Below are 13,732 nucleotides of genomic sequence, written 5' to 3' on the forward strand. Positions count from 1 at the left end.
AGGTGAGACTCTTTCAGAATAAAGGACACCGTTTCAAATGTTTCTGAGCAGAGCTGCTTTAAAGCTCGACATGTTGCCTTTATCACAGCGGGTCTCACCGGAAGTGGAGCGGTGCAGAGCGAGGGTCCGAGAGCACCTGTGATCAGGTGTGTGCGGATGTTTATCGCCCTCTTCTGGACTCTGATAATCACTGCTGATGTTTTCAAGTTTGATTTCATATGAAAACATTCAAACCGCCTGGTGATGCTCTGAGTTTACCTGCCTGTCTGTTCTTCCGGCTCCTCCTCCTGCTCCTTCGGCTCCTCCTCCTGCTCCTCCTCCTTTGTGCCTCGGGCTCTTTCTGATGTCTCAACATCAGCAGGTAAAGTACACAAAGTTCTCTTTGCAGCCTACAAAATAAAAGCACCGGGTCTGACAATGAAGCAAAAGTTCTTCTGTTGGGAAGAAAAGACCACATGAGATCACGTGCGCGCCCTCCGAGTGTCACGTGGAAACGGGAAGCCGTCCAGACTCAGCTACGTTTTCTGGTGTGTTTAGTAATAAACTGAATGAAGTGAAACAGCAAGAGACTCTTATTCTGAAAATGGATCCGGATGTGTTATTGCTGACGTGTCGGACCATGACGTGCTCAGGTGTGTTCGTGCCTTCATGGGGATGGTTTACTCGGAGGTAAGAGCGCGCTTTGTTTCCCTCTTTTCTCTGCTAAACAAACACGTTTAATCCTGGTTTTAACTCTTTACTCCGAAAGGCTCATGCGCGCTCTTCCGGTTCGGGCTGATTTCTCGTGCACACACACTTGAGTTTCAGGTAAAGCTTCACTTGAAACAAACAGACAGGTAGAAGTTTAATGACCTGGCGTCACTCCGACAACAAATATGAAGACAGACACGAAAATGACTGCAGTACTGCAAGGATATCACAGCAACACAAGTACTGCAACACACTGCGAGAAAATGACTGCAAATATTCAGAAAACTACCAAAAACAGGAAAATGAGAAGAAATCAAGATAGCAAATGTTACACAATCGTTTTATTGAAATAATAATAACAATAATAATAATGAGAAACTGGTGGGATCTAATTTTTTACATGTTGAGAATCAGCCAATCAGAAGAAAGCGGTCTTAAAAGGGGAGGAGCTTGAGTGAGTGAGATAGGAGCGGAAAACTGGACGGACCGGGCTGTTCCTGATCAGCTGATAAGGAGCTTAACTCATGTAATTCCTCCTCAGCCGGCCTGCCAGGCAGCGTACGAGGGCGACGTCCGTAAGTTGTACTTCCTCCTGAAAAATGACCCCGCCCACCTGAATGTTCAGGAGGTGCACACCGGGGACACACCCCTCATTGCTGCCTGCCGCCACGGTCACCTGAATGCGGTCACATACCTGCTGGACAACAAGGCCAACAGCCAGCTGACCAATAAGGTGCCTTTCCCTGATGATGTCATCATGTTGGTTAGCGAGCTGTGTTACTGATCTGTGTGTGTGTGTGTCACACATCAGAAACAGAGGACGTGTCTCCACTACGCCTCCAAGAGGACGTTCTCACTGCTGGATTATCTGATGATCACCATCCTGATGCCCATCCTGCTGCTCGGATACTTCATCATGGTACGGCCAATCAGCAGTCTCTCTCAGTGTGACATCATACAGGTAAAGCACAGTCTGATCTGCTCACCGGTGTTTCTGTGTTGCAGCTGCAGAAACAGAGGAAGAACGTGGCTCTGATGGAGGCCGTGCTGAGCACTGACGTCAGCGTCGACGCTGTCGACTACGTGCGTGAACAGGAGCTTAACGCGGTTTAATTTGAAAATCTCAGGCCACTTCCTGACAGTAAAAAGGTGTTTTGTGTGCAGAAGGGGAACACGGCTCTTCATTACGTCTGTGAGAGAAAAAGTCATCGCCTGGTTCCTCTGCTGCTGCAACGAAACGCCAAACCCAACATCAAGAATAACGTGCGTACAGACGCGCAGCACGCCGTGACAAGACGCTTTCCGTGACCCGATAACACGTGTGTCTGCTTTTACAGAACGGAGAAACCCCGCTGGACATTGCCACCAGACTCAAGTTCCAAAAGATCATCAACATGCTGAGGAAGACGGAATGAAGTTTTCATTCATGCGGACAGCAGGGGGCGCCAACACCCGATTCCTCCGCCTTCTATGCTGACGATGCTAGCATCTCAGAGAGACCTCCTGGCATGCAGCGTTTTCTTTGCTAACCACTCACCTGTCGGGCTACAAGCTAGTTTCCACTTCCAGGTTTTGTACCGAGCTAGGCTAACAGTCATTTTTGTTTTGTAAGACATAAAATTAACTGAATGTTGCAATTTATCAACTAAAAAGAAAAAACAAACTTTAGAAATTCTCGCGCCATCTTTACGTTACATTTTGCTAATAGCTTTGCCTCATTTTTTAATCTTTGTGCTAAGCTAGGCAACAGTATTTGAGAGCTCGCCGTTTATCTGTAGTTCTTATACTGTCAGCAGAGGTGTGCTTTGGGACTGTTACACGAACAGGTATAATAATAAAAGTGTCAACATGAAATGAAGCGGGTGATGAAACATTTCAAAGTAACATTTTTATTTCTGAATAAACTTGTAAACTACATTGAAACTCTCCAGCTGTTTGTTTTACTTTACCTTTCAGATTTCCATGGTAAAGGTCACGACTACTAAAACTTTCAAATTAAGAGCTGTCAGACAAAAAAGGAGGAATGAAAACAAGCTGTGGTCGTAAAATGGTTTTATTTAGGAAACACCATCATAATGAGTAAAAATGGTTACACAGCAAGTTAAAAAACGCACACAGGTGACTGAAACTGCAGATTCACTTCTTATTCTCACATCCACATTTTCACAGTTTGTCCTCAGGACGAGTGTCTCCATGCTAAAAACAGGAAGTAGCAAAAAGAAGCTGCACTGACCAACACACAGCTCTGGTCCTACACATTCAACCCGACGTGCTGCTTCTGAGCAGAGCACCCCGGGGCTGGCCGTGCGACCTGTTCACACGCTGAATGTTAGATTGTGACACAAATAGTTACCTGAAGCGTGACAACGCTGCTCTCTCATTGGTTCCCGGCAGAAGTGAGTCAAACTGCAGGAGAACGCGGTCCATGAAAACGCTTCAGAGTGACTGTTCATTTAAACATGCAGCAGCGTGCTTCGATCGCCTTTAAAGCTGCAGGTGATATGACAGGTCCAGGCAGGGAGGGCGGGACAGAAACATCCTGCTGCAGGAAGAAGTGTCAAAACTCAGTCTCCATAAAACCATAAACCACGCTGCAGCAGGCGGCGTCCGCTGCTCTCGCCCTCTATCAGTACTCCTGCAGCAGCTTCAGCACAGCAGGAAACATCTGCTCCGGAGCATCCAGCCCCCAGATGAAATCCAGATGTTCCCAGTGCTCAATGTGCTGATGGTACACCAGGTTAGGGACCTGCAGACACACAGCTGTTATCCGGGCTGGCCCCTCCACCTGTTTCATTAATGATCAGATTCGAGGACACGCCCCCGCCGTACTCCATCATCGCCTAATGTGAATAAATCTCGTAGGTAATGCTCACCTGAGTGAGGAGGACTGCCACATCTTTTGGGTCCGCCAGCGTATCCTGTCCCCCTGAAAACAGAGCGGTGGGAACCTTCATGTCCTGGACACGGTACTCGGGGGGAGTGGACTGCAGAGGGGACACAAGGAGGACACGGAGACCGTAAGCGAGGGACCAGGTGACATTTCAGAGTCTGTAGGAGTCCCTGCTGTGCTGTGGACTCACCTGGTTGTAGTGTTTCATGTTTCCTGCTGCTCCGAAGTCAAACGCCACCAGTCTTCCTGTGTGGACGGCCTGAATACAGGAAACTTTATTAACACCTGCCCCATGTACAGGCACACCAGAGCAGAATGAAAGCTACAAAAATTAGTACCAATAATCCATCCATTCGCTTCCACTTATCCTTTTCAGGGTCGCTGGAGCCTATCCCAGCTGTCATAGGGCGAGAGGCGGGGTCCACCCTGGACAGGTCGCCAGTCTGTCGCAGGGCCAACACACAATCGCTCTCACATTCACTCCTATGGGCAATTTGGATTCATCAGTTAACCTATCCCCACTAACTGCGTGTCTTTGGACTGTGGGAGGAAGCCAGAGTACACGGGGAGAACACGCAAACACGGGGAGAACACGCAAACTCCACACAGAAAGACCCCGGCCTGAAGGTGGAATTGAACTCAGGACGTTCTTGCTGTGCGGCAACAGTGTTAACCACTGTGCTGCAGAAGTACCAATAATAGTGTACTAAATATAAAACAGGGTCATGTGACCCAGGTTCAGCCAATCAATATTAAAAGCAATGAATAATAATCCGTGTGAGCATTTCTCAAAGAACAAAATGAAATATTCAAATGAGCTCTCGTTTACTGAACCAAAAACATTAAACACAAACCAAGAGGTGGCATGTGGACACACACTGTGGACACACACTGTGGACACACACTGTGGGCTGTATTTGCAGAGCAACATCAAGGTCCCCACATGTACTCACAGGCAGGTATGAGTGTGTGTGTTACCTGGGACCAGTGGATCATGTTCTGGACTGAGGTCCCAGCCGGGCAGTGAGTGGTGTAGACCGGAGTCCGAGTCTGAAACACAGCCATGTGGCCTTCATCACAAACAGCTCTGACTCTAATTATCTTCAGAAAACTTCAGATGTTTCTGATTAACGTCCAGGTGTGCCCGTTCGGTCACCACCTGCTTCCCAGCGAGACACGAACCATGTTGAGGTTTTTCTCATCGAAGCCGCAGAGGACGAAGAAGATGTTCCCGCACAGTTCGCTGAGAAGATGCTTCGCACACACGTGTTCGGCCAACCATTTAATCATCGCGCTCTGGGGCAGGAAGTCCCGCCTCCCAAACAGGTCCTGTGGAGCCAACAAGAAACAACAAGACAAAGCTTATTGACTCTGTAAATGTGACGGCGATCAGACAAACGACGAGAACACGACTAGCTGGTGGTCACGTGACTGGTTCGTACCCAGATGACAGCGTCGGGCAGGAAGGACAGTTTGGCCATGGGGCTGCCCGTGAAGGCGACAGTGGCCACAGGAGCCAATCCGAAGAACAGCCTGATCTTGCTGGCGAGCTTTGGCAGCGTGGAGAACGCCATGAATGCTGGAAACGAAGAGAAGATTAATTCCATGTACGGAAGCCTGTTGGGGACAGAAATCAGGACCTCCGCAGTTCAAAGTAAAAGCACCTATGGTGGTTCCCTGAGAGTGTCCAATGTAGAAGATCTGCTCCTGGCCAGTCACCTTCAGGATGTGGTCGACCACAGCTGGAAGATCCTTCAGAGCCAGCTCATCGTGGCTGCACAGACAAACACCAGAGCTCTGTCATGTTAATGCTCGCTGACACCTGCGCAGGTGAAAGGACAGCGGGGCGGGTACCTGAACCTCCAGAACTCGTCCTCGTACGGGCTCAGCGTGCGGTGTTTCCTGGACCACGTGTTTCCGCGGCTGTTTCCTATCCACACGTCGTAGCCCGCGTCCGCCAGCACGTAGCCCAGGCTGGAGGTCGGTGGGTTGGTGATCCAGTTACTGCCTGCAGCCAGGAGACCGTGCTGGAGGAAGACCGCCGGCCTCACACCTGCAGGACACCACAAACCGTCAAATCAAACCTGCCAGGAACAGACGCCAGGTTTCTACAGAGCCACATCTGGATTCAGACCCAGCGTGACGTTAAAGGGAGAAGAGGAAGGTCAAGTGAATGTAGGCGAAAGATCACGTGAATCACTTCAGGACAAAGTTCATCAGGACTGCTGTAAAAAGGAAGTGAAGCTCGATGACATGGCAAAACTTCCTGTTTGCACCGTAACCAAATGTGCTCACAGAGAAGGAAGAGCCTCCGCCTGACCTTTGGAGGGTTTCAGTCCCCGCGGGATCCTGTTCACGCCCAGGATGTACCCGTCCTCCGTCAGCACCTGGTGCTCCTCTGCTGGGTAACCCCACCTCCGGATGATCTCTGTCTGAACACACACACACACACACGCACACGTTAATGTGGACGTTTCAAACAGTGAGGTCAGTGTGTAAAACTACAGAGCAGAGACAAGAAAAATCGAAATAAACACGACATATCACATGACCTGACGCTGTGCCTGCAAGACCATGATGTGGGAATCAAAGACCCGCAACTGGGACCTGGGTCCAAGTGCGGTCTCTGAAAAACTTCTCCTCCCTGTGTGGGGAGGCGGGGCTTAGTAACGTGAGCCGAGATGTTCACTGGATATCAGCCGTCTCCTTGGATACCAGCCGTCGCCTGTCTCTCAGATCACTGGCGCTCGCCTCGTTTCTCAGGTTATTTGACCGTTAACACACTGGAAGTTCTACACAACGCCCACTGTTTTAAAAAGGCCCAAAACATCATAAAAGACACCTCACATCCTGGCCACTCCCTGTTCGAACTGTTGCCCTCAGGCAGACGGTACAGGGCAATCAGAGCAAGGACTAATAGACTCAAACACAGCTGTTATCCAACTGCAATAACACATCTGAATACTACAAAAAAATGTCCATCACGCCACTCTTGTGTTAATCTATGCACGGTCTGAAGCATGTGTGTGGGAATGTATGTGAATGTTTTACTGTTATATCTTATTAGTATTTTAAGTATTCTATCTATTTTATTTATTGAATTTTATTGTTTTATTTATATTTTGATATTGCTAGGGATGATGCAATGATCGGGGACCATTCTTAATTTCGTTGTTCTCATGACAATGACAATAAAGTTTCTGATTCTGACAAGTGCACCGCAGGACGCTGCTTCTTTTAAACGATGTGATGACGCTGCAGTGTATCCGCTGAATGTGAAATTAAAGTCAGAAACAGCTGAGAGCCCTGTGAAATTTCAAAATAAAAGACCCTGTGCAATCTCAATGCCCGTGACCTGCAAAGTTTACTTTGTCTAAAATGCAAGAGCTGCAGTCATGTGACTGACCAATCAATGCACAGTCGCAGTGATTATCAGTGATTGGTTGGTTACGTTCCACTTACTGCAGACCAGCGTGGCGGTTTGCAGGTGCAAAGTTACAGGTTACCTGATGAAGGCGTGTTTCTGTTGCAGCACAGAGACCAGCTCATTCACCTTTAACCAATCAAAGGTCAGGGAGTTTTCGTCAGGTCCTCCACGCTGCTCTCAGCTCCATCAGCTGCATCTCTCTGATTCTTTCCAGAGTTACAGGTGTGTCTGACAGCTCAGGTGAAGGCAGGCTTCAGTACAAACAGCTCACCTGTATGACAACGTGATGACGCCAGGTCCCGAGTGTCCAAGCTACACAGAAATGCTGCGAGCGTTTATCAAAGTCAGCATTACAAACTGACTCTGACATGAATCTGAGACGGCGCTCACACCGACTCATTTCTGTCAGGACATCACGAGGAGATTTTCATATCCATATCGCTATGGTAACCTAGGGTCACGGGTCAACAGTTACAGCTGATGTCTTCCTACAGCCTGATGAGTCAGACGGTCAGAGTTCAGCGACTGCAGTGAACAAACAGTCTGAGCTCATCGTTCAGAGTCCATCAACTGAGGCCACTGTGCGAAGAGTCAGGGCTCTTATTGTGAAAGGACAGAGAGATGACAGTGACATCCTGGAAACACCCGCAGACCCTTTCCTCACTTCCTGCCATGAAGCTCCCGTTCCTGTTGTTGGCGTTCATATTAAACATGGTTTGTAACGACGAGGTCAGAGTGAGGTCAGAGTGCACGCTGCTCTAACAATTACACTGTTTCAATGAAGTTTCTGAGACAAACAGCAGCGAGCAGGAGCAGAGAACCCGAACACATCGCAGCATGGCGACTGAAATGCTTCCGCCCAGCACGGACGTCACAGACAGGAAGTAAAGTTTTAACATGGGAGTCTATGAGACTGACTACTGGAGCCTCGGTGCACGCTGGAGGAACTGCAGGTTTAGAGCTTCCTGTGTCAGAGGTTCACTCAAAAGACATGTCCAAATTTATAGGCGGCATCCTCCTGAGGACCCGGCCTTCGCGGTCTACGTGGGCCGGGTCCTCAGAAGGTCGGGTAGGCCGGAAGTGAGCAGCTGTGAAATAGGACGGTCTAGCCTTCTGCTTAGCGTCACCGCTGTCTCGGTGGAGTTTAATAAACTCGGCCGTCTGCTCCTTGCTATCTAAAATATAACAGGACACTGGCGTAAATCTTCGACCGTCTCACCTTCTGTTTAAATAGTTTTCTGTTTGATGTTTATTCAGCTGTGTCAAAACTGTGACTTTATTCTCAGCCAAACCGATTTACACAGCGCGTCGCTGTGACGTAATCAGCCTACAGACGCGGCCTCAGGAGGATGCAGCCCATGAATTTGGACACGACCAAATGTTCCAAAGGTGATGGAAACTCACAATGTTCATGTCCACTTCAGGGTCCAGCTCCTGCTGCAGGTCATCGGAGCGCCACGCTCTGCTGACGGCTGGCCCGCTGTGGACGAGAGCAGAGAGAAACAACACACACACCAACACACACAGCATGGTCTGACACACACACACACACACACACACACACACAGTGTCAGGATGGTGCGTTCGTGGGTCACTGAAAAGAAAGAATTTTTCCTTCTTCTTTGGTTCAAATAAAACTGAGTCCTGTTTGATTTGAAAAGGAAGAAGAAGAAGACTCTGCTGTGAGGATCACGTGGTCAGATTCAGTCTGATGACTGTGTGCTGATCTGTGATAATCAATAATCACAGAAGCATGTGATCAGAGAGTCTGAGCTGCTGCCTGCATAAACGGCATTTTCTGACTGGACCGCTGGCTCAGAATGACGTCATACGACTGCTTCTTATACAGCGCTTTTCTACTAGGTCGTTACGCAGGTGCAGAATGGAGCAGCTGCAGCCAAAATCATGACGTAATGTTAGCGATCAGTTTGGCATTTACAGCAGTTTAAACACCGGAACTCACTTTCTGGTCCCCATAAACCTCTCGGTCCTGACGGTTGTTCTAATAATCAGGTAACGACGCTAAGAAGCGGTTACACTCACCTGTCCTCGCGCCGATCTCTCTCTGAGGCGTCCGATCATCAGCGGACTGCGCCTTCTTCTGCTTTTCCCTTTTATCTGCCCCCGTGACGTCATGAGAGAGGCTCTCTGTGATTTGCTGGCCAGAAACAGGACTCAGGTGTTAACCGTTTGGGCTCCGACGATCAGACCGGAAATAGTAACCTGTGTTGTTTGAAGCTGGGCTGTTTAAAATTCCATATATTAATTCGTTTATATTTTACTCTACATTTTAAATCACAATAATGATAATGTTGTTTTCAGTCATATTAAAATACATTTTTCTTCAGCGTTAAAGAGTTTTAATATGTGGTAACTATGTATTACATGTATTATTTTAATTAAACCATGAACAGTGTTATGGACTGTAAGGATTTTATTTCATGTGAACCTTTAATACACCGTTTGTCGTATTTTATGTCACGTAGATGCAGAAACGCTTTAAACGTTTTCTGTGATTATTTTGAAATTCTATCCGGATGTGCAGCAGTTGTTTCCGTTTGACCCCGGGAAAGTTTTTGTTCGTCCTTCTGTGTGTCGGTTTCGTAACTCGTTCGGACCCGGTCTCTGCAGGTTTAGCCTGGCTCGGTTCCCGCGCTAACATGTCCCGGGTTCTGATCGTGGGTGCGGGCCTGACGGGCAGCTTGTGCGCATGTCTGCTGAGGAGAGAGCTGCAGAGCACGGTTCGGATTGTGGTGTGGGACAAAGCGAGGGGCGCAGGTGAGACAGACAGAAGTCCGTTCATAAAACTGCACAGTTTCCGTTTCCGGTGCCGTGATGGGAACACGGACACGCCGCAGAACACTAGTGACGCGTTTGTGTACCAGAGGAGCCTCCTCTGTAACTCGGCTCGGCTGTGATCACCTGCTGAGGGCGAATGACGTCAGTGTATATAGCAGAATCAGAAAGGTTTTATTGCCAAATGTTGAGCAGGTTTACAACATTAGGAAATTGCTGCGGTACTTAGTGCAAACATACCGTCATATAACGCTTAAATAGACATAAAAATAAGAATTAAAAGTGCTAAGTAGATAAATATATACATGAGTGCAGGTGGTGATCAGTGCAAACATGTGAACACAGCGTAGGGTCATGTGTTAGTGGTGGGAACAGTCATATGGTTATGTTCATGAGTCCAACAGCAGAGGGGAAGAAACTGTTCTTATGGCGAGAGGTTCTGGTGAGCAGGTAGCTGTCATTCCCACAGACACCCTCACCTGTAACAGAGACAGGAGCTTCCACCAGCATCTGTTTACACTCACCTGACATTTCATTAGGTACACTGGTGCCAGGTCAGACCCCCTGTGATTCTTCCTGTACATCATCTTCATCATCCTGAGGCTCAGTTTGAACAGATGATGAAATTCCAGCTGCCAGATTAAAAAGAGGGCTGTCCCCCATAATCAGGTTTTGTGTAATTTGATTGTGTTGAACATCATAAACCCACCTGCGACTGACTTTGGTTTGGAGACGTTTCCTGATGCTCAGCTTCAGTCGTGAACTGTCTGCCATCATATTCGCCTACAGACGGGATTCATGTCACGGGGTATCCCTGAATAATAAACACACTGGCTGATGACCCCGCTTTACTTTAAAAAACACTAAATTCCAACTGCTTTACAAACCGTAAACACTTTCTCAGAGCTCCAGAGTCACAGGTGAGTAAAGCTGTCTGCAGCCACTATAGAACACAGGTGTGACGGGATAATGTTCAGAATGGATCAGCCTATGAATTCATTTCCTTTTCTTTCTCCTTCTGTTTTGCGTATTTTTGTTCTTTATATATTCATCTTTAATATTGCAGATAGTTACACCTACACTTTTTTATGTTCAATAAAAGCTTTGTCTGCGTGCACTGAGCTGCTACCACGTGATTGGCTGATTAGTCATTTGTGTTAACGAGCAGTTAATAAAGTGGTTGGTTGGTTTGAGAGAGTAAAATGTGTGGAACAGTGGGAGTCTGTGTGCAGGCGGCAGGATGTCCACCAGCCACGCTCCCGACGCCTCGTCTCAATCGGCTGATCTGGGAGCGCAGTACATCTCAGCCACGCCCGCCTACGCTCGCACCCACCACAGGTAACGCACACCTGTTGCCTTAAAGGGCCAGTACGCCTCTGTAGCTGGGGCTTCAGGCAGGCTGACCGTGCGTGTGCGTGTGCAGGTTTTACTCGGAGCTCCTCTCTGTGGGCCTCCTGCAGCCCCTCGACTGTCCCATCGAAGGTCTGAAGGACCACGAGGGCACCGAGAACTACGTGACGCCACTGGGCACGAGCAGCATCGTCAAGCACTTCCTGTCACAGTCAGGTAAACGTCCACCTGTTGGTCAACTGTCCAATCAGATTTACCTGAAACGCACAGGCTGACTCTGATTCAGTTGGAATTAAACTTTATTGAGTCTTCGTCTGTGTGTCAGGAGCCGATTTGTTCCTTGAGCATCACGTGACCGGCCTGTATCGCCGTGGTGCATCGTGGGAGGTCGAGAGGAAGGCAGGAGCCAGTGAGACGTTTGACGCCGTCGTCCTGACGATGCCGGTCCCTCAGATCCTGCAGCTGCAGGGAGACCTGGGACAATGTAAGACGGCCAGAACACACAAGGAAACACACACACTCGGTGTATGTTTTATGAGGTAAAAAAATGACGTCTTGTGAAACACGGGTCTCAGACTTCATCGACACTGACACGAATGTGAGATCTGAGGTGTGGCGTCTCAGTCAGTAACACCATTCCGCCACACGGGGGCAGCAACAGCTGCAGGGAGAAGATCCAGCTGTTAGACACGACCCATGTTCATCGCTGTGATCAATAACTCTGAGGTTCTGATCACAAAGGTCGACCTGGGCAGACGGGACGATCCTTCCAGTCCAGCCGCTGACCTCAGAGCAGCGCAAACACTGGACTCTTATTTTGAAGAGGTGCTGACTGCTTCCTGCTCCCACAGTTTACACACACACACATACACGATCAGCACACTCTGATGTTAAGTAATTTTCCAGAGCTCTGATTGGCTGATAGATTCTTCACAACACTACACCACTGTGTGTGGGTGTGTGTGTGTGTGGTCCTTGGTAGTGACTACTGTCCTCACAAAGACAGAAATACAAGCATGTGTGTGCACGCACTTGCTGCAGAACAGCAGCAGCTCCACATGTGGCTTTCTAGATGGTGATGTCACCTTCAGCTTCTCTGATTGGCTGAGAGCAGACAGCGCCCATTTCCTCTGCGCTGACACACACACATACATCTAATAATAACCTGTGTGTGTGTGTGTGTGTGTGTGTGTGTGTGTGTGTGTGTGTGTGTGTGTGTGTGTGAGTGAGAGAGAGAGAGAGGCAGGCGCCTGTTTCTGTCTCTGAGCTCTAAGCCAAGAATGAAACAGCAGCAGACTTTTCATGTTTGTCTGGAGTGACGCACACACACACGCACACACACACACACACACACACACACAGGTGAGTTCTTCTGTGGTGATTCGGGGGTGGGGCTTCCTGCTGATTGGCCCATGTCTCCTTGTCTGTCAGTGCTGTCTGTCCAGCAGAGGCAGCAGCTGGAGGGCGTTGTCTACTCGTCCCGCTTCGCCCTCGCACTCTTCTTCTCCCCCGACGCCGTCGTGAAAGTTCCCTGGGGCGCGAAGTACGTCACGAACAGCAGCTGCATCCGCTACGTCGCTGTGGACTCCAAGAAGCGCGGCGCAGGTGTGTCCGTCGTCTGTCTGCTCCCCTGTATGTTCCTCTCACCTGTATCTCGCTCACTGCTTTTGTCCACCTGCTCAGACGCTCCGGGCCGCGGCCCCTCCCTCGTCGTACATACCGGCGTCCCGTTTGGCCTGGAACACCTGGAGCGAGACAAGGAGGATGTCCAGCCAGTCATCTTGCGGGAGCTGCACAGGCTGCTTCCTGGCCTGCCTCAACCAATCAGCATCAAGTGTCAGAAGTGGCGGTACTCACAGGTGAGTCATCTGTTTGTTGTAACCTGAACTCCTCCCCCAATGCGGCGATTGACTCATGGCCCCTCCCCCTCTCTCTTGCAGGTCCAGACCTCAGTGCCTGACTGTCCGGGTCACATGACCATCCTGGACGAGCCGCTGCTTGTCTGCGGCGGCGACGCCTTCACCCACTCCAACTTTGATGGCTGCGTGGAGTCCGCACTGAGCATGCTCAGAGTGCTGAAGGCCAAATTTGCCTGATCAATCATTAAACTGATCAATCACAATGTTTCTTTTGTCGATCAATGAACTGCAGATGTGAGCTTGTGCTGCGTTCACTAACGTTAGTAAAAAGTTTGTTAAAACCATTTTCAGCTTCAAATTCTTTTTTCTTACATTACACTCGTTAATCACTGACCTCCACTGGGAAATAACAGGTGCCCCTGGATGGAGCCTTGGAGAACTCCCAGTTACCCCTGTCCTGTAACTGGGATTGGACCAGTTTATCAGTGGCAGGTGTTTAAAAGCAGCACTGAGATACGCTCATGGAAACGCTGTTGATATTTAGTCTCCTGTTGGGTCAGAACGAGTCGAGGAGGGCGGGTGTGTTTGGGCCCACCTCCGGTTTGTGCAGGTCTTTGAACGCCTCAGACCTTCTGTGGGTTTTGGCCGTGTGGTGTGGAGGTGACTGACAGCTGAAGCTGTTTTATGAGCTGAGCTGTTTGGGTCAAAACAAAGCGAGTG

At 49.1% G+C, this 13,732-nt stretch overlaps 3 protein-coding genes across 4 annotated transcripts; 2 read left to right on the forward strand and 1 right to left on the reverse strand.

Annotated features, from left to right (window-relative positions):
* Positions 1-568: 568 nt before the first annotated feature.
* ankrd22 (ankyrin repeat domain 22) lies at positions 569-2,613 on the forward strand. The gene is made up of 6 exons (XM_080872054.1): positions 569-669; positions 1,232-1,423; positions 1,502-1,609; positions 1,696-1,773; positions 1,855-1,953; positions 2,028-2,613. The coding sequence occupies exons 1-6, from the start codon at positions 649-651 to the stop codon at positions 2,103-2,105; spliced, it is 576 nt and encodes a 191-aa protein (XP_080728180.1). The 5' UTR covers positions 569-648; the 3' UTR covers positions 2,106-2,613.
* A 112-nt stretch (positions 2,614-2,725) lies between these two features.
* lipf (lipase, gastric) lies at positions 2,726-9,183 on the reverse strand. Its single transcript, XM_080872036.1, has 11 exons — positions 9,051-9,183; positions 8,412-8,540; positions 5,901-6,012; positions 5,435-5,633; positions 5,245-5,354; positions 5,023-5,159; positions 4,763-4,909; positions 4,559-4,630; positions 3,771-3,839; positions 3,564-3,674; positions 2,726-3,436 (listed from the first exon to the last, which is right to left on the reverse strand). Exons 1-11 carry the CDS (start codon positions 9,141-9,143, stop codon positions 3,317-3,319), a joined length of 1,299 nt encoding a protein of 432 aa, XP_080728162.1. The 5' UTR covers positions 9,144-9,183; the 3' UTR covers positions 2,726-3,316.
* A 371-nt stretch (positions 9,184-9,554) lies between these two features.
* On the forward strand, positions 9,555-13,356 carry rnls (renalase, FAD-dependent amine oxidase). Of its 2 annotated transcripts, none has more exons than XM_080872038.1 (7): positions 9,555-9,785; positions 11,019-11,141; positions 11,227-11,369; positions 11,479-11,637; positions 12,585-12,758; positions 12,837-13,012; positions 13,094-13,356. In XM_080872038.1, exons 1-7 carry the CDS (start codon positions 9,718-9,720, stop codon positions 13,247-13,249), a joined length of 999 nt encoding a protein of 332 aa, XP_080728164.1. In that variant the 5' UTR covers positions 9,555-9,717; the 3' UTR covers positions 13,250-13,356. The 2 variants fall into 2 exon arrangements, with proteins under 2 accessions (XP_080728164.1, XP_080728163.1); XM_080872037.1 differs by having other exon boundaries at positions 9,560-9,785; positions 11,036-11,141.
* Positions 13,357-13,732: the final 376 nt, after the last annotated feature.

The sequence above is a fragment of the Rhamphochromis sp. 'chilingali' genome (assembly GCF_963969265.1).
Source record: "Rhamphochromis sp. 'chilingali' genome assembly, chromosome: 22".
Classification (NCBI taxonomy): Eukaryota; Metazoa; Chordata; class Actinopteri; order Cichliformes; family Cichlidae; genus Rhamphochromis; species Rhamphochromis sp. 'chilingali'.

Bases quoted from the DNA above. Each gene is read 5' to 3' on its own strand.
- ankrd22 (XM_080872054.1), top strand. From the start codon at position 649: ATGGGGATGGTTTACTCGGAG. The intron at 670-1,231 runs GTAAGAGCGCGC...ATTCCTCCTCAG, and splicing joins TGGGGATGGTTTACTCGGAG to CCGGCCTGCCAGGCAGCGTA. The intron at 1,774-1,854 runs GTGCGTGAACAG...TTTTGTGTGCAG, and splicing joins GCGTCGACGCTGTCGACTAC to AAGGGGAACACGGCTCTTCA.
- lipf (XM_080872036.1), bottom strand. From the start codon at position 9,143: ATGACGTCACGGGGGCAGATAAAAGGGAAAAGCAGAAGAAGGCGCAGT. The intron at 5,634-5,900 runs GTCAGGCGGAGG...GGTGTCCTGCAG, and splicing joins GGGACTGAAACCCTCCAAAG to GTGTGAGGCCGGCGGTCTTC. The intron at 5,160-5,244 runs GTGCTTTTACTT...CTTCGTTTCCAG, and splicing joins CTCTCAGGGAACCACCATAG to CATTCATGGCGTTCTCCACG.
- rnls (XM_080872037.1), top strand. From the start codon at position 9,668: ATGTCCCGGGTTCTGATCGTGGGTGCGGGCCTGACGGGCAGCTTGTGC. The intron at 11,370-11,478 runs GTAAACGTCCAC...TCTGTGTGTCAG, and splicing joins GCACTTCCTGTCACAGTCAG to GAGCCGATTTGTTCCTTGAG. The intron at 13,013-13,093 runs GTGAGTCATCTG...TCTCTCTTGCAG, and splicing joins AGAAGTGGCGGTACTCACAG to GTCCAGACCTCAGTGCCTGA.